At 41.5% G+C, this 20,699-nt stretch overlaps 1 protein-coding gene across 4 annotated transcripts in view; it reads right to left on the reverse strand.

Moving 5' to 3' along the window:
* Nucleotides 1-20,699, reverse strand: part of FYN (FYN proto-oncogene, Src family tyrosine kinase) — a 204,077-nt gene that overhangs the window by 21,974 nt on the left and 161,404 nt on the right. For all 4 annotated transcript variants that reach the window (XM_073675869.1, XM_073675868.1, XM_073675867.1 and 1 more), the window contains 3 exons: nt 15,263-15,359; nt 2,231-2,329; nt 1,233-1,336 (listed from right to left, as the gene is read on the reverse strand). In XM_073675869.1, coding sequence (XP_073531970.1) covers nt 1,233-1,336; nt 2,231-2,329; nt 15,263-15,359 — 300 coding nt within the window. The remainder of the gene's footprint in view (nt 1-1,232; nt 1,337-2,230; nt 2,330-15,262; nt 15,360-20,699) is intronic.

The following is a 20,699-nucleotide window of genomic DNA, read 5'->3' on the forward strand; positions in this document are numbered from 1 at the left end:
CTTTTTATTAACAAAGCCCTCCCATGAAGATTTATTTTCATTACATGTGTATATGTTTATGATGTGTAGTGTGAGTGTATTAATATACTCACCTACTGCTGCTCTCTCCGGTGTCCAGTGCAGCTCTGCTTCACTTTTCACCGACATCAATGCTCTGGAGACTGCGCTCTGCCTGACCCGGAAGTGGCTTTCACAATATAAGCCTATGGGGCAACAGAACAGGGCTCCATAGACTTACATTGTAAAAGAGACTTCCGGGTTTGCATAGAGTGATCCAGAAAGACTGAAAAGCAGTGATGTCACTGAGAAGAGGAGAGGAGCGGCACTGGATCCTGGAGAAAATGGTGGTAGGTGAGTATAGTAACACATACACACTACATTACAGACACGTATCCATACATTTAATGAAAGAAAATATTCATGGGAGTGCTTCTTTAAAGGAATCTGACAGTAATTTTTACCATCCATTGAAATCTATTTCGCCACTATATGGCTCCATATTTTACAGAAATTCGTATTTTATTTATATAAAAATTAGGTTCATAAGTGCACTGGTGGGCATATCAGTTGACCTGAAGACCTTGGCTTAACAAATTATTATCTGAGATAAGAAAACCCCTTTAAAACGTAAAGCTTTACCGTAAAGGTAGAAAACATTATGGTTGGTGCAAGTCCAAATGATTTGGAAAAAAAAAAGCTTCCACACGCACCTTGAATGTTCAAAATGAGAGTGGATTTAAGAAGTTTACATAAAGGAATTGTACCAAATGAATAAGTTATCCTCAGGAGGTCTGACTGCTGGGACCATCACCAATCACGAGAACAGGGATTTAAGAGCACGGTCTGAGAGGAGAAAGCGCAGCTCCGCTCCATTCATTCTCTATGAGACTGCCCATGAAAGTGGCTGCACAAAGCAGTTATAGGAAGTTTCGCACCCAGCAGTTCGCCCCCAGCAATTTGCCCCCAGCAGTTCGCCCCCAGCAATTTGCCCCCAGCAGTTCGCCCCCAGGTACATTTTGCCCCCGCACAATTTGCCCCTATCATTTCGCCCCCGCACATATCGCCCCCAGTTCGCCCCGGGGGCAAAACATCCTGGGGGCCAAATGCTGGGGACGAAATGTGCAGGGGCGAAATGTACCCGGGGGCGAATTGCTGGGGGCGAACTGCTAGGGGCGAAACATCCAATTCTCGCACAAAGCAGATTTCGGCTGTTAGTTCTTATGTACACTCACCTTTGGTGGTTTCACTTTCACGTATTAAGTAGGTACCCCTTGGATTTCCAAAGGATAACAATTGCCTCTCGGCATCTTTTCTACCCAGTTTGCCAAAGTACCACCTAGAAAGTGACAAAAGTGAAGGAGTTTAGTATTACTTAGCATTATTTTTAACAAGACAACACATTCTTCATTATCTTACACATATGAAAGACTATGAATTTATTCACACTCTCTTCACTGCTTCTGTTTATAATGAAGCCATAATACTTAAAATTTCCCAAAAATCCTAATGGGTGCCTGAGACATAAAATAAGGTCGATTATGTTTTCCTGCATTATTTTGTCAACAAAAATGTGTAGATAATGAAAAAAAACACCCTAACGGAAATAGAAAATGGCCAGGTCAAAAGAGTTTTAAATGTGGTTTCCAAATTATTAAAAAAATCTACCCCAAGCTAAAAATACACATATCATGGGTTAAAAAAATGTCTACTCACCCATTCGATCCTAGCTGTTCCACTCCTGATCTTTTGTTTACTTGCCTGCAGCGGTAACGTCTTATATACCCAATGTGACCGCCTCAGCCAATCAATTGCGTTAATAGTGTTGTACCATATAAAATGCCAAGAGTGAAAGTGGTATTTGGGAAGTGCCAGCTGCAGCCAGGTAAATAGAAGACTAGCACCCAGCACTAAAGCAGCTACTAATAAATGATTATACATTTTGTTTTACTTATTTTATGTGTATTGGTGGCTGGGGACAATTTTTTTGGATGACCCCTTTAACAAACATGGAAGTTTAAAGTCCTATATATTAAAGGGACCTTTATGTGTGATCAGTGGGGGCTGATAGGTGAAACCCCCATGATCACGAAACTGGAGCCCTGGACTTTATGTTGGTGGTCATTCCAGTGATCGGACAATCACAGCTCAAGAATTTTTTGCCTATTTTGTTGAAAGAGGTTAAATGTTATGAAAGATCAATCTAAGACAAAAATATAATATAAATACATACTCTTCAGCTTGAATGGAGTCAACAGGCGCCACATAGTTACTTGGAATATAACCAGTCCCACCAGTCGTAAGTGAGCGAGCTTCCCACCAATCCCCTTCACTGCAAAGAGACAGTTCAGCACTGATTAATATGAAAATATGTATGTAAATTATGTATATGTATTAGTAAACAGGCACATGGAAAATACACAATATTTTTTGAATGATCCATATATGATTGTATCCAGTAGTCTATCCTCTTATTAAAGGGAACCTGTCACCATAAAATGCAGTGCAATCTACATGTTATAGAGCAGGTGGAGCTGATCAGATTGATATGTAGATTTATGAGAAAAGATTCAGTGTAACTTGTATTTTCAGCACTTATACCTCTGCTCTTTCTGGGAGTTTTGGGTCCAGTGGGCGGTCCTATCAGTGACTGACAGCTTTCCTTGTATAAGAGTACATAGAGACAGCTATCAGTCACTGATAGGACCGCCCACTGGACCCAAAACTCCCAGAAAGAGCAGAGAATTTGGCGCATTTTTGTGTATCAAAAAGTCACAACAGTCGTTTTTGTGATTTTTTTACAAGGTGTAGTTCTCAATCCAGTAGGGAAGAGTGGCACAAAATTGGGGAAAGATCTCTACATAAAAATGTTACATTTAAAGATGTGCCAAATTTATCAAACATGAAATAACGTCAATGCAGCCAAAAGTAAAACTGAAGTAAAAAATCCCCCATCAGCAATATATTTCCTCCTTTGTGTAGTCTCATCCTGCAGTCATGCTTTTCTCACTTTTATCCATCCCTCTTCTTGTTAACCTACTAACTGTAGTTACAGTATATTTCAGATATTTAAGGTTTCCTGAGCGTACCTAGAATAAGTAAATTAAAGATTTAAGGACTTTGTGACCAGTAATCCGAAGCGGCAATCTGGACTATTATTGAAGGAAGTCAGATTAGTAAGCATTGTATTCTATGATGACAGCTTGTCTTCTTAAATCATAAAATAATGAAAGCAGCTGAATGGATCAAAGATCATGAAATGAATGAGTATTCTATTTTTCAAGGCATGATTTCAGCAGCAAAGCAAAGATGATGTGACTATATGGAGAGTATTTTTTTATGAAAAGGAGTTGTGCCACTTACAGGGAACCAGTCATGTCACAAAATGCTATTAACCTGGAGATATGGCGTTAATCTGCAGGTAAATAGTGTTGCAAAGCTGCCCGTCTGCTGCACTGACACCCCGCCTACTGGGCTGCAATGAACTTTACTCTTCCCGGCAGCTTCTGACTTTCAGTCATGGAGGCACAGTCGGCGTGTCATCTCTCAGTACATAGTGAGCAGCGGATGAAACCACGCCTCGGCATTGACTGACAGCCAGCTCAGCAGTGCATCAGTACAGAGCCGGCTGTCAGTCAGTGCTGGGGGTGGTTACAGTCGCCACTCACTATGTACTGAGCAGTGACTGAAATCGTGCCGGCTGCACCTCCATGACTGAAAGCAGGAGGTTACATGGAGAAATAAAGTTCATTTTCTCCAGGTAGCCAGCCTTTTAGTGAGGTGGCCGGGCAGCTTTTGAACACTATTCACCTGCAGATTAACTCCCATATCTGCAGGTTAAAAATGTTTGATGACGTGACAGGTTTCTTTTAAAGGAAGTCTGTCACCTCCAAAACTGAAACGTAACTATTTATATTCATGTGGTGGACTTATTCTCTATAAAAATCATACTGGTTATAGATTTTAGTGAATTTATTCTAGAGAAAATCAGTTTTATTAGTCATGTAAATGAGGGGGCTTTGGTGCACCCTTACCATCCTCCACCCCGCCCCTTATGGTGATTGACAGCACTTGTTTTGGAGCGCTGCCTGATCTAAGTCACCAGGCCTGAACATACTGATGCTGCAGGGGTCAAGAGCACATACAGTGTCGGGGCGTTGCAAGTGCCTTCTCATCACTCTCCTGGGTAAAGCGGCCGCTCGCTGTAAACAGGATCACAAAGCAGAAGTTGGCCGATACTGACAGCAGAGGGAAATGAGAACGTGCACAATGTCAGTGTGTGTCGGGCTCTCATCTCCCTCTTCTTGGTGTAGAGGCCGCCCACTGCTTTGTGATCCTGTAGCCATTACACACAGAAGAAGGGGATAAGAGCACGCATACACTGATATGCCGGAGCCGGGAGTACGCATACAGCGTCAGTGAGTACACATTCTCATCTCCCTCTTCTGTCGTCATCGGCCCCCTGCTTTGTGATCCTGTGTGCAGTGAGCGGCCGCCAGATACAGGAGAGGGAGAGGAGGACCCGGCCCTTCCACACACTAACACTTGGAGGGTCAGTATGTTCAGAGCTGGGGATTTAGACCAGGCAGTGCTCCAAAGAGAGCGCTGTCAATCACATTAAAGGGAGGGGTGGTAACTGAGAGACGGATTGGTGCACCGAGCCCTTGGCTATGACAAGGGTGCGCAAAAGCCACCTCATTTATTTTCCATGAAACAAATTTAACAAAATCTACAGTGGCAGTATGATTTTTAGAGGGGCTAAGTCCCCCATATGAATGTTTAAATTGTTCAATTTCAGTTTTGGAGGTGACAGACTCCCTTTAGGGCTATTTGGTACTTTGACACACATGTTAGAGATAATCCATTTCTGGATCTACTTGTTATAAATTTTCCATCACAGAAGAGAACACAATTACTCAAACCAACTTTATAAGTTGCAATCTTTCTAGTGCAAGTAGATTATATGGCATCCACTACAGACACCACGACATGGCAATAACTATTTCAGCAACTTTGCCTGCAGTTTTATGTGAAATCGTCTTTTCTTTGAATTATCTCAAAATATTACAGACCCAAATATTACAAATAATGAAAACCTGCATTATCATAGGCAAGAATGACAAGCATTTAAAACCTTGTTTCCATAGGTCCACAAAAGCTTTGCATATGCGGACAATGCATTTTTTCATTGGCACTGTGATTAAAGACACCGATACACCTTATGGCCCACGGAGGCAGGCCGATCTCAGCCCCTCATCCAGCACGATTGATTACAAGTCCATCAGCATTTTTACTCGCCTGTTTACACGGTTCAATGAAAAACGGATGGAACATGGTTATTACAAAATCATGTTCCAGCAGGACACTCCTGGCAATGTACTGGCAATAACTAAGATTTTATTCTGGAAAATACGACCTTATCACAAGTGTCGGAATGAGCGTTCCATCTAAATGTGCCATAATATAGCTGTCAGCTGAAAGCTCATCCGGCTAACAGCTATCTCTCCAGAACCCTCCACCATACCAAGGAACGCTGGACTCGGCCAAGCATTCATGTGTTGTTAATGGGGAGGGGAATAAGAAGCGTCCAGACACCAAAGGAGGAAGCTTATTTCCCAGGAATAAAATAATCGAACGTTTACATTTAAACTGCCCGATCTTTATCTTGCTGACAACATCTGTGGAAGGAAAGGTGAGAGACCCCCCCCCACGCACGAGATTGTGCCCCAAATAATACCAAATTTATCAGGTTCTGATGACTTTAATGTGTATGGGCGCTTAAACGGTTATTCCTATCTCCAAGATCCTATCCCAATATGTAGTAGGTGTAATGAAAATAATACTAGCAAATACCTCCAATTAGAAATGTAGTACAGTTCTTCTGATTCACTATGTCTCTTCATGTGCAGGGCATTGCAGTAGCTTAGGTATCCATGGTTACGACCACTAGCAGCTAACTGTCATTATATGAAAGGTCATAACCATGGATACCTAAGCTAATGCAATGTCCTGCACATGAGGAAAGAACCATAGCGAATCAGAAGAACTGAACTACATTTCTAATTGGAGGTATTACCTAATATTATTATTACTACACCTACTACATATTGTAATAGGATCTTGGACATGGGAATACCCCTTTAAAGGCTTAAACGACTAAATTCACACTAATTTAGATATTCAGGTGAGCTTATATAACTATATAAACCAATGCCTGCATATGCCGTGGGAATTTGTAGATCATATGCCAATGACATCCATATAAGAAAATATGGATATCTTACAAGTACACATAAGTAAAGCAGCCTGTACTATTCACTGCCCAATAAAAAGGTAACCTTATGAAAAGCTGACAAATGGAAACCCTTTGGCATGCGACTACACAAAACACCCCAAAAAAGCCTTTTGGATAATGTACAAGTTTTGTGTTTTACTTACCGGTTCTACTTGCATGGTCAAACATTTGTTGGGAACTATAAACAGGTACAGTAATTCAAGTCTAGGGTTGGCTAAGTTAGGAAATGGACGTTGTTAAAGAGAATCTGACATCTGATACATGCTGCCCGATCCCATTGCTCTCCTGAGTATTCTGCCCTTTTTGTTTAATCCGCCATACGGTTCTGGAGACAAGGGCCATTATTTAGTGTTAAATGTTACAGTCTTTACAAGGGGGCGGTGCTCATAGGATCCTCAGGGGTGCCTTTAGGTGGTCCTGCATTATTATCCTGTGACCACCGCCCCTTTAGTAAAATCCATAAAAATTAGCAATAACTTAAAAGACCCATATCTTTGGAACTGTACGGCAGATTGTAAAGAAAAAAGAATAATCAGGAGAGCAGTGGGAATGAATAAAATATGACCATAAACTGGCCACTTTTCACCTGTTACAGGTCCTTTTTAAGTATTACAAATATAAACTAGGAAATACTAGGATAGAAAAGAATGAATGCAAGAATATATTGGCATATATTTTCTAAATAGAAATTTATAATACAGCTTTGTGATTTTAGACAGGTAATCTGACATTTACTGCATACCGGAGTTGAAAGATCAATAGCTGGTGACATTGTCAGTGGGTTTCAAAGGTGATTCTGCAAGTGATAAAAGCAATTTTTGAAAGCTAATAACCTGAAGGTAGTATCCCCTGGGAATGACAGATATTACATTTTCTGCAGATGACTGTCATTTTGACAGTGACTATGTAGCATATAGCATCATCATCATACAATCAATTAAAAGGATGGATCATTGATCCATCAGTGATCTGAGCTACATTTCTTGGAAATCTTTTTTCCTAGTGGTATCAAGAATACATGGAAATATAATGAAGTCACAGGGAAGTAGGCTATGAAGCCTGGGCTGGAAAAGCTAAATGTTATGGGAGTGAGTAGGAACTTATAATAATTCAATTGCTTTATTACATGACATCAATACCTCTGCTGTAAAACAGCAGTCATAACTGACAGCATCAGTCCTGTTTTATACCTGGGACTTTGGTGCTGATAGATCAGATAACTATGGGGTTCATTGCCTGGTGTTGATTACTCCTTTCTGAAAGCCATGGGTTGGGCGGTCTGCTATTTAAACCCCTGGGTCTCTGACTTCCACAGCCAGTCAATTCGTTTTGCTACCTGACTTGACCTCTATGCCTTGCTTGTGTTGTTTTTCTGATTCCTCCTGTTTTCTGACCTCAACGTGAATTTTGACCATCCTCTTGTTTTACGATTCTGTTCCTAACGTGACCTCTTGTCTATGAACCTGCTTGGTGACCCTTTCTGCCTGTGGTTGCTTCTCTGGTCAGCAGTCCTTGCGTGGAAGCCTTCCACTGGACCCGTTATATGGGTGAAGGTCTAGGTTTCTCTAGAATCTGCCAGATGGAGTTGCTTGTGCCAAGTTTGTCCATGGTAGGCTTTTTGAGCCTCTGACAGATGTGACAATTTCACCTTCAACAGTAGTTGTCCTAGAGTGGGTTGTCAATTATGGCACGTGGGCATCATAAATGGGCGCAGAGTGGAAGACTGCAAAGAGGGGCCCTTGAGTTTGAGGATCCATATGTTACATGTTCGGCTATTCATTTGGGCTGCAGAGGTAATCAGCAGAGTGCCACGTATACTTTTACTTCAAAAAGATAATGTATTGAGACAAACTTTCCTTTTCTTAATGGTCATGATGTTTTTGCTTTCTCTAAAGCACCACAGAATATATGGGCGCAATTTAAAATAAAGATCACAATAATTGATTTAAGGAAATTTCATTTAAAATGGCTGTTAAGCACCATGTGCTGCTGCAGTAACAAAAGGAAGAAAAGAAAAAAGCTATGCGCAAATCTAGGAAGCATACACTAGATGGCAGTATGATACTACTGGCATGCATTATGTCTCCTGTAGTGTATGAACCACAGAGGACATGTCGGGATTTTGGCAGTGTGCTAAATTTAACAGTGGGTGCCGCACGCAAATAATGAATGGTCAGATTTGACTACTGCAGTGAAATTACAAACTGGCAGCAAAGAGCTGGAGGCGTACATTTTTAGTTTTTTCATTTGCACTAGACACAAATAGAAAATAAAGGATCTGTCTTTTAAAGAGAACATATTATTTATTCATTTATTTTGCTCACTTATATAGCGCCATTAATTCCACATTACATTATTCACCAGCGTAAGGTACATTTCTTTTGTTACTATGATAATGGCAAATACAACATGTGTATATGACCGAGGCAAGTGTGCCAACTTGTATAGAGGATAATTTCTTAACCTTTGGAAATTCCCCAGACACAAAACTCCTGTACTTCTACCTTCTGTAGCTGAGCAGAGTAAGGGTGAGAACTATTAAAACGTGCCAAGGTACAGGCGTGATATATGTTAGAACCATCACCAATATTCTTCCAAAAGCACCACTCCAGCTCTAGTATTATACTTACTAGTTGCCGTCTTCAGCTGTTCCCAGCACCACTCAAGTCCTGATCTGCCATCTTCTGACCGCAACTTCTGACTGACCGGAAGTAACAGTAATAAGCTCTCAGTGTAAATCTATGAGATCCTCGTTCTGGATCTCATAGATCTACATTGAGTAGTGACTTCCAGATAGCCCAGCAAACACTGAAGCGATCCGACAAGTTACAAACTGCAGAAGATTGACCAGAGCGGTGCCAGATGAAGATGATGGCTGGTGAGTATAATACTGAGAGCAGAGAATTTAGTTTAATGACGCCACTCCAGCACTGAATTAGAAAAAAGGCTGAAGTGGTGCTTGAAATTGTATATATTTTCCTCTTGAAACACTGCAGGATGTATTCTCATTGATTGCTAAGCCTTAATCATGGGACAGTGGAGGCAGTGAACCTCTGTGTTTCCTACCCTGCTCACACGTTACAACTGTGCTTTTACTGACAGTATATACTCTTACGCAGTTGGGGCCATTGCGTGTGTCCACCATGTTTCTAATGCTCAGCAGCTCAGTGTGGGTGGGATAAGTATTAGAAAGCAACAATAGAAATAATATGGTGGCCACTCAACCGTTCAATAAAATGATCCGTGCTACGTGTTCTTAAGTATGACCTGTGCAGAAGGATGCACTCAGCGGGATATAGCCTGCACCCTAAACAATAATCTTAATATTGCACCAAGATATTCAGCAGGGAAAGTAACAAACAAGTAAAATCTGAAGTAATCCAAACAATTAATAGTCCCTGCCTATAAAATATTATAATCTAAACCCTCTGAACTCAAAAAAGCCAGTAGAGGTAACCAAAGACCCCCATACACAACCATCGGGATCATCTGACCATCTAATAATGTTTGTGGAGGTCTTCCAACTCTTCTTCAACAGATGATGTTGGGGAAGGAAAAGATCAGGTAGCTAAAATATAAACAGCCATGTTCCCATGAGCGATAAGCTGCCGCCAGAGGTGTCTGACCATGGCTTTTTCCCCCTCCTGAGCATTCATGTATACCGGGGGGACGGGAGAGATACATATCTAAAACATGTGGCCACCTTAAAAAGTTTAAGTATAGCATAATGTTTGCCACCAGTAGGACCAGGATCATATTTCTGAAGGAAAAAAACTGAACTGTGTAAAGTAATCATGTTCTCTTCATTGGAATGGGTTTTAGTGGGTTTTCTAGTTTTTCCACTGGCAACAGTGAGGTCGATGGCAACTGCAGACTGATGTAAGTGCATACTCTGATCATGAATACAAATGAGTAGAATAGTAAATACAGAAGTAAAATGATTTTAAAGGCCCCGATTCATTAAGACCGGTGATTATCTCGTCTGTCTTGATGATGGAGTGTGCTGGAGCCAGATGTGTTTGACAAGTGGCGTGTGCCTCAACACAAATCTTACTCCAGTCTGAGACTGGAGTAAAATTTCTGGTGCAAGGAACGCTACAGCTCGTCATGAATTAGACGAGCTGTGGCATCACGCCCTCATACATATTTTGGAGTACGGAGTTGGGTAAAACTGGCATGAAAACATGAAAACTGCAAAAGTCATTTTTGTGACTTTTCAAAGTTTTTTCCATTGGTTTTCTGGCATAAAAGCTTTGATGAATCAGGGCCTTTGTGTAGTTTTCATGACAACATTCTCTCTAATCTCTGGATTTGATTTCTCAGAAGATGATAAAATAAAAACAATATAACATAATGAGAGGTCTTGTTACGATCATGAGAGAAACAAACCTACTTTAATAAAAAATAGATTCAGTATTCTGAGTGTTAATAAGTTCCATGTTCTTCAACACACTGATTTTAAAAAATATTAGTTCCTCCTTACCTAGATGCCGATATTCTAGGACTGTGGATTGACATGAGATGTCATGGAGACTTTGGGGTGGAAAGTGCTAGTTGCATGTACTAGTATTGTTGTGAATGATACATGTAGATTTTTCCAGGCTTATGGAGATTTGTGACCCACACCCTGCATGTAACCTGAAACATCCTATGACATGTCACTATAACAGGACACCAGGCAACATCAATGCAATGTCCTATTAACCGCACTCAGAAATCTTCATGTGCAACTGATGCTTCACTTTATCTTTTTCGATCGGTCAGTACCATCTGCACAATCCCCAATAATTGCCTCCATAGTGCACAGTGTTACATTGTATGCAGGCATATAATGACAATTACACCAACTGACAGGTTGAGGAAGTAACTGCTGGGGTTGTGTCCATGCTTGCTCTAATCCCATCTGCAAATGCACCATGTGTTTTCTTCTATAAAGATCATGTTTTTCAGTCTTGTCATGCATTCCTCACATATCTCTAGTGTGGGAGGAATGAAAAAAAGGCAATTGTGAACGCAAGAGTGTGTGTATACTGTGCTGCAAGAGCGTGTGTATACTGTGCTGCAAGAGCGTGAGTATACTGTGCTGCAAGAGCGTGAGTATACTGTGCTGCAAGAGCGTGAGTATACTGTGCTGCAAGAGCGTGAGTATACTGTGCTGCAAGAGCGTGAGTATACTGTGCTGCAAGAGCGTGTGTATACTGTGCTGCAAGAGCGTGTGTATACTGTGCTGCAAGAGCGTGAGTATACTGTGCTGCAAGAGCGTGAGTATACTGTGCTGCAAGAGCGTGAGTATACTGTGCTGCAAGAGCGTGTGTATGCTGTGCTGCAAGAGCGTGTGTATACTGTGCTGCAAGAGGGTGTGTATACTGTGCTGCAAGAGCGTGTGTATACTGTGCTGCAAGAGCGTGTGTATACTGTGCTGCAAGAGCGTGTGTATACTGTGCTGCAAGAGCGTGTGTATACTGTGCTGCAAGAGCGTGTGTATACTGTGCTGCAAGAGCGTGTGTATGCTGTGCTGCAAGAGCGTGTGTATACTGTGCTGCAAGAGCGTATGTATACTGTGCTGCAAGAGCGTATGTATACTGTGCTGCAAGAGTGTATGTATACTGTGCTGCAAGAGCGTGTGTATACTGTGCTGCAAGAGTGTATGTATTCTGTGCTGCAAGAGCGTGTGTATACTGTGCTGCAAGAGTGTGTGTATACTGTGCTGCAAGAGCGTGTGTATACTGTGCTGCAAGAGTGTATGTATACTGTGCTGCAAGAGTGTATGTATACTGTGCTGCAAGAGCGTGTATATACTGTGCTGCAAGAGCGTATGTATACTGTGCTGCAAGAGCGTGTGTATACTGTGCTGCAAGAGTGTATGTATCCTGTGCTGCAAGAGCGTGTTGTAATGCAGCGACGTGCTTGCATTACGGTAATGGTCTAGGATGTGTTTTACCTGACCATATACCTTTCCCCTCAGGTGACTGGTCACATGACTGTGACATCACACAGGTCCTGTATGCACAGTAAAGGTTTGTACACATGACTGGGACAGCACACAGGACCTATACACACAGCTGACTGATCACATGACTGTGACATCAGCAAGGTCCTGTCAGTTTGTGTGTGTGTGCACAGGATATATAAACCCTGGTAATTTGAGACAGGTGTGTTTGGTGTGAGGCCTGTGCTCCGTGTGTGTGGGACACCGTTTGTGAGAGGCCTAGTGAGGCCGAGAGTGAAGCCTGGCAGCCTGAAAGGCCAAGCCTGGATCCTGTGCGTGGATGTCAGTGGCCTTTGAGGGAGAGCCGGCTTGGTGAAGAACCCTGAAAGGCGCAGGCTGGATGTCAAGTGTGGAAGACATACCAGTAGCCCATGAGGGGACGACGGCTAGAGACCCCCACCTGGGAAAGCCGCAAAGCCACAGTGGTGGCGGAATAAACGGACTGTAGCAGCCAAAACCCGGCAAAGGTAATACACTTTGTTACATGGACGTTGATATGGACATTGATAATTTATTACCTTGCCATAGGCTGTAACCTGGAGCAAGTGGGCCTGTGTGCCACTTGTCTCATGAATATTGTAGATATGTGTGTCGGCGTGCCACGGAGTTGGACCCGGTGAACTGTGGCTTATGAAGTAATAAACTGCAGCTTTGTGAGAAAAACGTAAAGACATTGCACGTGTGCATTGATTGACGCAGCGAAGCGAGTAACCCCCATTATGATGACTAGCGCTGCCTTACAGTGTGTATCCTGTGCTGCAAGAGCGTGTGTATGCTGTGCTGCAAGAGCGTGTGTATGCTGTGCTGCAAGAGCGTGTGTATGCTGTGCTGCAAGAGCGTGTGTATGCTGTGCTGCAAGAGCGTGTGTATGCTGTGCTGCAAGAGCGTGTGTATGCTGTGCTGCAAGAGCGTGTGTATGCTGTGCTGCAAGAGCGTGTGTATGCTGTGCTGCAAGAGCGTGTGTATGCTGTGCTGCAAGAGCGTGTGTATGCTGTGCTGCAAGAGCGTGTGTATGCTGTGCTGCAAGAGCGTGTGTATGCGCTGTGCTGCAAGAGCGTGTGTATGCGCTGTGCTGCAAGAGCGTGTGTATGCTGTGCTGCAAGAGCGTGTGTATGCTGTGCTGCAAGAGCGTGTGTATGCTGTGCTGCAAGAGCGTGTGTATGCTGTGCTGCAAGAGCGTGGGTATGCTGTGCTGCAAGAGCGTGGGTATGCTGTGCTGCAAGAGCGTGGGTATGCTGTGCTGCAAGAGCGTGGGTATGCTGTGCTGCAAGAGCGTGGGTATGCTGTGCTGCAAGAGCGTGGGTATGCTGTGCTGCAAGAGCGTGGGTATGCTGTGCTGCAAGAGCGTGGGTATGCTGTGCTGCAAGAGCGTGGGTATGCTGTGCTGCAAGAGCGTGGGTATGCTGTGCTGCAAGAGCGTGGGTATGCTGTGCTGCAAGAGCGTGGGTATGCTGTGCTGCAAGAGCGTGGGTATGCTGTGCTGCAAGAGCGTGGGTATGCTGTGCTGCAAGAGCGTGTGTATGCTGTGCTGCAAGAGCGTGTGTATGCTGTGCTGCAAGAGCGTGGGTATGCTGTGCTGCCAGAGCGTGGGTATGCTGCGCTGCAAGAGCGTGTGTACCCTGTGCTGCAGCCAACGTCCCACTGGTGTGACATTCTATCTATTATCTATTTCATATCTATATGTAACTTTCCATCTATCCGTATATCCATCTATCTATTTATCCATCTATCTTCTTATCTATCTATTTATCCATCTATCTATCTCTTTTACAGTGGGTTCACTTCACTACAGAAAGGTGTTTGAAGTGCAATATTTCCTGGGGTAACAGGGCTCGGTTCGGTAGATGAAGATATGAAGATATTTTGAGCGGAGTTAAGTGACACATTTTTACAATGAAAACAATGCAGATGAATAACAAGCTGGACCTGTTCTAGACAGTTTACATATGGAATGGCTGCTTCTTTGTGTATGCCTTAGTTTTTTGCTATGCAAAAAGTAAATCGCAATACCTGATGAAAAGGAAAGTGACAGTCGCCTAAATGGAACAATTTGATACAAAGGGAGTCTGTCATCCCTAAAATAAACTGAAACGGAATTATTAGACATTCATAAAGGAGACTCAGCCACTATAAAAATCATACTGTAGATTTTACTAAATTTGTTTTATAAAAAAAAACAAAACAGTTTTATTAGATATGTAAATGAGAGGGCTTTGATGCACCATTGGTGTGACCACCTGGTCCGTGCACCACTCCGCCCACTCCTTTTCATCCTCCACTAATGATGAATTTAAAGGGAACCTGTCATGTCTTCTCTACTATCTACACTGCCCCCCTAGCGTTGTTAGTGATGCAATGTGCATCACTAACTCGCTTTTTTCATTAAAATTGGTGCAAATATAATGAGTATAAAACACACAGCTACATCTAAGGTCTCATTAAGACACGAGTGATTTTTGTCATAGGCAGAAAAAAACTAATTTTCATCAGTATTTTGAATCAAGCTTTTTGTCAGTGTGTCAATTTTTATCACTCGGTCTGCAAAAAAGCTCAGATACATGAACTGCAGAAGATTTATCTGTGAAAATCATGAATAGAACTCATATGTGAAACCTAGACATCTGAAAGAGCATTAACACCACAAGTATGGAGGGCTGGAGCAGAGAGAGATCAGAAGCAGGAGTAGGAGCTCCATTGGATTTGAAAGATTTTTGGAAAAGTATTCAGCCAGATAAGACTTACGGATGCTCTGTAGCAGCAAAATGATAACATTTTTAATGAAGACTATTTTGAAACTTGCTTAATGTCACATTTAATGAATACCCATACAATTTTAAATAAATGTACAAAAGCCTTTAATCCGAAAGTGCATAGCCTCCCCCTCCTCCTTTATTGTTTTTCACAAGTTTTATGTTAATATACATGAAACTGTAGAAAAGAAAATCTTTAATCCAATAAAAAAGCTTCATATTAGCACTTACGAGCTATTAAGGATCTGGAACTTTTCTCCTTTTTGAAAACTTAGGTCATCTTCCGTTCTTGCTTCATAGTCATAAAGAGCCACAAAAAGTGTAACTCCTGAGGAATGAAAGCAGATCGCATATTAAGTGGCATTACATTAGCTCATACATTAAATAGTTCTGGCACAAATCAGCACTTACACTATAAGTCAATCTGATTCATTCCATATGCAACGGTTTAGAATAGCCTCTACCAGTTTTTGATGGGATTGTACAGAAGATAATTTACCCTTTAATCAACATAGACTCATTCTCATAATGAAGAGCGTGAAATGTGCAGCCATGACGCTTAACAAAGCTGGAATTTAGAATAGTGTATTTTAATTCACTTAATGTTCTGCAGAAAAATACTTAGTATATTGCAACCAGTTCATTATATCTGGGCTTGGTTGTCCTGGGTAATGTCACATTTTGGCAGCAATACTTATGCAAGTACAATTCTCTTTTATTTAAGCTGGGGCCATTTTTGTAGGAGGAATTAAAGGTTCACAGTTTGTTTTTATCTTTAACCAAGACAATGTTATCTATCTCACTCATCATTCTGAGCAATGTGTCACAGATAGGAGCTACTGTACATGGAATATAAGTGAATTACTTCCTGAACACTCAAAGGAAAATTGCTATGTAGAAATCTGTTTATGGTTGGAAATCTAAAGTCAATTATTTATAGTGCTTACTTTATTGCTTAAAAAAATAATTTTTCTTTTATAGAATGCTATCAAGCTTATAGTGGGCGACGTTTTGCATTGCTGAATAGATTGTCTAGCATTAGAAATATGTAGTGTCTGTTCCAGTAGATACTTTGAAACATCTGTGTACATGTGGACACTGAATCTGTCTGCAGACATATGTTTTATAGTCACACTGAATAGTAATATCGAGAGATAAAAATGTGTCATTACATTTACACTTATCCATACAGTACATATACTTGGAACTGTGCAAAGTTTATGTAAATAGTTTATTTTTGTCAATTAACAAAATGCAAAGTGAATGAACAAAAGAGAAATCTTATCAATATTTGTTGTGTTCTTCTAAGTACACTCACACCGTTTTTGAAGGAACTCGTCAAGGAGGTTGTTCTACATGACTTGGAGAACTAACCATAGATCTTATGTGGATGTAAGCTTGTGCAGATTCTTCTGTCACATCATGTAATCCCAGACAGACTTGATGATGTTGAGATCAGGACTCAGTGAGGGCCATATAATCACTTCTAAGACTCCTTGTTTTTCTTTACGCTGAAAGTAGTCCTTAATGACATTGACTATATGTTGGGGTGATTGTCCTGCTACAGAATAAATTTGGAGCCAATCAGATGCCTCCCTGATGGTATTGAATGATGGATAAGCATCAGCCTGTAGCAGTACATAGTATGTAAGCATGACCACCTTTTGCCTTCAAAACAGCAACAATGCATCAATTTTTCGATGTACACAGTTCTTTAAAGAACACAGCACAGGCAGGTGAGAAATACAGGCAGATGCTTATCCATCATGCAACACCATTAGGGAGTCATCTAATCGGCTCCAAGTTTATTCCGCAGCAGGACAACCCCAAACATTATTCATCCTAAAGACGACCCCAAACTATCTTAAGTGTAATGAAGATCAAGGAATCTGGTAAGTGATGATACGGCCCCCACAAAGTCCTGATCTCAACATCGAATTGGTCTGGGATTACATGAAGAGGCAAAAGCTTTTGTGAGAGCCTACATCCTCAGAGGATCTGTGATTAGTTCTCCAAAATGTCTGAAACAACCTCCCTGCCGAGTTCCTTCAAAAACTGCTATTGTAACTAGAAGAATTCATGGTGTGATGTTGTTTTAAAGGCAAAAGGTGGTCACACACCAAATATTTGTGACATGCAGAAGTAGTGCTTTACAAGCTCAGGAGACAAGAAGTGTTGTGCTCCAGAAGCATCCAGCAACCAGGGGGGTTAACACAGTCACAGGAGAAGAGAAAGGTGGCTTATGATCTGTATCTCACAGAAGGCAAGGGAACAGAATTCAGGTCAGGAGGGAAGCTAAACAAAGGTCAGTTAGACTCCCTGAGCTAACAGTGTGGAGTATTATCGGCCAGGAAAATAAGGACTGGAAGGAAGCCTGTCATAGAGATCATCTCCCTCATCACACCCTTCCCCCCTCCATCTCCATGTAGGATAAAGAATACTGTGTATTATTGAGTCCTTGTGAAGGAAAAGCCTGTGGTTGGGTATGTATTAAAACTGTGCTGTACTGTGCTACCGGATAATAGACTTTGTACTGCTGTGCTGCAAAGGAGACTGTACTGTTGTTACTGGAGCCTGTTGCTCAAAGAGACTTTGCATTGCACTGGCCATGCCTCATTAAATGTTACTGTTCTACCGTTTATGAAGACTCTTGTCAGATGTGTCTGGTCAGCAACTGAATCTATTGTGTGCCTGTAGCCTATGGTCGTCCTGAGTAACGGTTCCCATCAGGATTCCAACGAATTCATGTAACCGGTCTCACCCCTATCTGAACTTAGACGGCGTGCGTGTAACATTTTGATATGATGATATGATTAAGGTTTCTCTTTTGTTCATTCAGTTTACATATTGTTAAATAATAAAAATTTTTTTTTTAAAGCATTCTTACTTTGTAGTATGTTTTCTACACCTGCCTAAAACTTGTGCACGGTACAGTGTATATAAGTATATATAAGGATACAAACAGTCGTGTCTCGCTAGCTCATTAATTTATCAAGTCTGCGACCACCTACATATAACTAGTAGTAAATGAAATGTTTGTAAAACTGGCCAGCACATTATATAATAACCAAACTCAGCTTTTTTGTAGGGAGTGGTCAGTGATCTAATGTTAACAGGGCCCCTTGACTATCAAATAACTGCAGATGTTGGGGGTGGTGTTGGCATGGTAGTTCCATCCTCCCTCATCATTGAAATTAAAATGGTTGTTAAAGGGAACCTGTCAGGTCCCCCATGCCCTCCAACCCAGCAGCATTCACCTATGTGTGATTAAACCCCCTCCCTAACCAGCCCTGTGTAATATAATTCAGTTAAATATATGCTTTAAAAAAGCATTTATAACCTCCGCTGACCCTATGCTAATGAGGGCTTTGACTCGTCGATGGGGCGTTAGTTCCCCAGGCTAGTCGGCCCTATTTCCATGTTATAAATGGGGAGAAGGGGAAAGGAGAGTCACGGGGGACCTGGCAGATTCCCTTTAATAAAGGAGTCAGTAAAACAGCTGTCAACTAAACAACACGTGTATTTCCACCCAAATTGAAACGTTTTTGATGTTTCTATATTGATAAACGTAGGACTACTGGATCAATTGTCTATCAACATTATACATGTAATGTATTGAAATCTGTTCTTTTCAAGGAAAATACCAGGAGTAATATATGATGAGTGTACATATAGCGTACATCAGGAATGTGAAAACTCCTACACCAAGTTGTCTGTGCTCAGAAGTGCCGGAGGCTGCACGTCCTGTCTATGTCCTAGCCTTCTCACACTTACAGAACTCCATAATACCCATTGCAAAGAAAGAATGAATGGAGGATTTACCCATAACAATTAATATGACTGCAATGTTCATTTTCATGTCCCTTTGAAAAATGGAACAGACATCTAATCTCCTCAACTCTAACCTGCAAATTTGCAGTTTTGAGTGCATATATTAGGACATTAAAGGAAATGGTTATTTCAGTCAGCAAATTGCCTCTGTTGGACAAGTGAATAAAGGAATAAACATGGATATTCTGCACTGTTGGTAGGCAGAAATGTAAATCCAGGATACACCAGAGTATGATTTCGGTTTTTATAACAAGTGGTTATGTCCTGAGGAAGAAGTATGAAAACTTCGAAACACGTCGACCACAAGTGGTTATGTCCTGAGGAAGAAGTATGTAAACTTCGAAACGCGTAGACTAATAAAAAAGCAATCATAGTGTGGTGTATCCTGGATCTACATTTCTACCCACCAGCAGCACAGAATATCCATGTTTATTCCTTTAATCACTTTATTGGTCAGATGACCTGTGGACCTGTTGCAGCTGGTCTGTGCCTCTATATTGTTGTGTGAACACAACTCTACCAGGTTAGCAAAACCTTTTTTAACCTTTTAAATTTATACCGGATAAGACCCTATTTGCGTTTTTGTGTTCTCTAGCTCCTCCACCATCGGTTGGACAAGGACAGATCATACGTTTTTGTCATAAGAACTTGGAAGTGATGCAGCCTCTGTCTGTGGCTTGTAAATGCAAGCTTTAAAGGGAATCTATCAGCAGGTTTTTGCTAGGTAATCTGAGAGCAGCATGATGTAGGTGCAGAGAGCCTCAGTCCAGCGATATATCACTTACTAGGCTGGGTGTTTTTTATTTTAATAAAATCAGTGTTTTATCAGCAGGATTTTATCACTAGAGGACTAGGTGTTTTGTGCCGTCTAGTCAAGTGCTCAGTGTAACCCTGCCCCACCACTGATTGGTAGCTTTCTGTCAATACACAGTGTACACAGAAAGCAGCCAATCAGTGAGGGGGGCGGGGTTATACAGAGTTGCCCATTCCAAGCTCTGCAGCAAAGAAAACTGTGATTCAATTGCAACTGGTGCACCCAATAAACTAAGTGATACATTGCTGGAATCAAGATCTCTGTCCCTATACCATGCTGCTGTCAGATTACATAGCAAAAAACCTGCTGACAGATTCCCTTTAATAATGCAACATAGACACTATGTCCACATCCTTAATGGATCTGAAAATGAAGGTATACTTGCAGTTATCCTGTTATACCATTGCATGTCAGGCTCTGGGGTCTGGGAAATAAAAATGTGCATTTTTTCCTTTCCCCGACAAACAAAATAGTATCTCTATAGGGGCAAAAATCTATTTTTGCCTCTTTAGCACTGCAGAGACAATTTAGGTCTCAAGACACTTAGCAAGGGTTGGGGAGTACAAGGTTAACACAAGGGTAATACAGTGAATTTCTGTTCTGGGTGTTGCTATGGTCTTTGACAACCTGATTTTGATTCTGCTTTAAAATTAACAAACCTTCAGCTTTCATGTTAATTTACATATTATACTTTATTATACTTTATTTAAGCCCAAATCCACCTTTACTCAGATTTCAAACAACATTAACTGACTATGACTTTCTCACCGTGTGTACCTGCACGTTGTGAGTTGTAGACTGTAGTCAGATCCTGAACTTCAAATGTCATAATAAATGATCATGGAGCTAATCATGTAGCTAAGGTGGACTTGACCTTCACATTTAATTCATATTTCATTCTCACACTCGGCAAAATGCAGGCAAATTGGCAGTTAATGTAAAGGTTGATAAGTAGTGATGAGCGAGTATGTGCTGTTAACCCTTTCAGCGAGCATGCTCGGGTGCTCGCCGAGTATCTTCAGC

This window comes from Phyllobates terribilis, unplaced genomic scaffold, assembly GCF_046119375.1.
Source record: "Phyllobates terribilis strain yellow unplaced genomic scaffold, ASM4611937v1 Scaffold_3__8_contigs__length_932513732, whole genome shotgun sequence".
NCBI lineage: Eukaryota > Metazoa > Chordata > Amphibia > Anura > Dendrobatidae > Phyllobates > Phyllobates terribilis.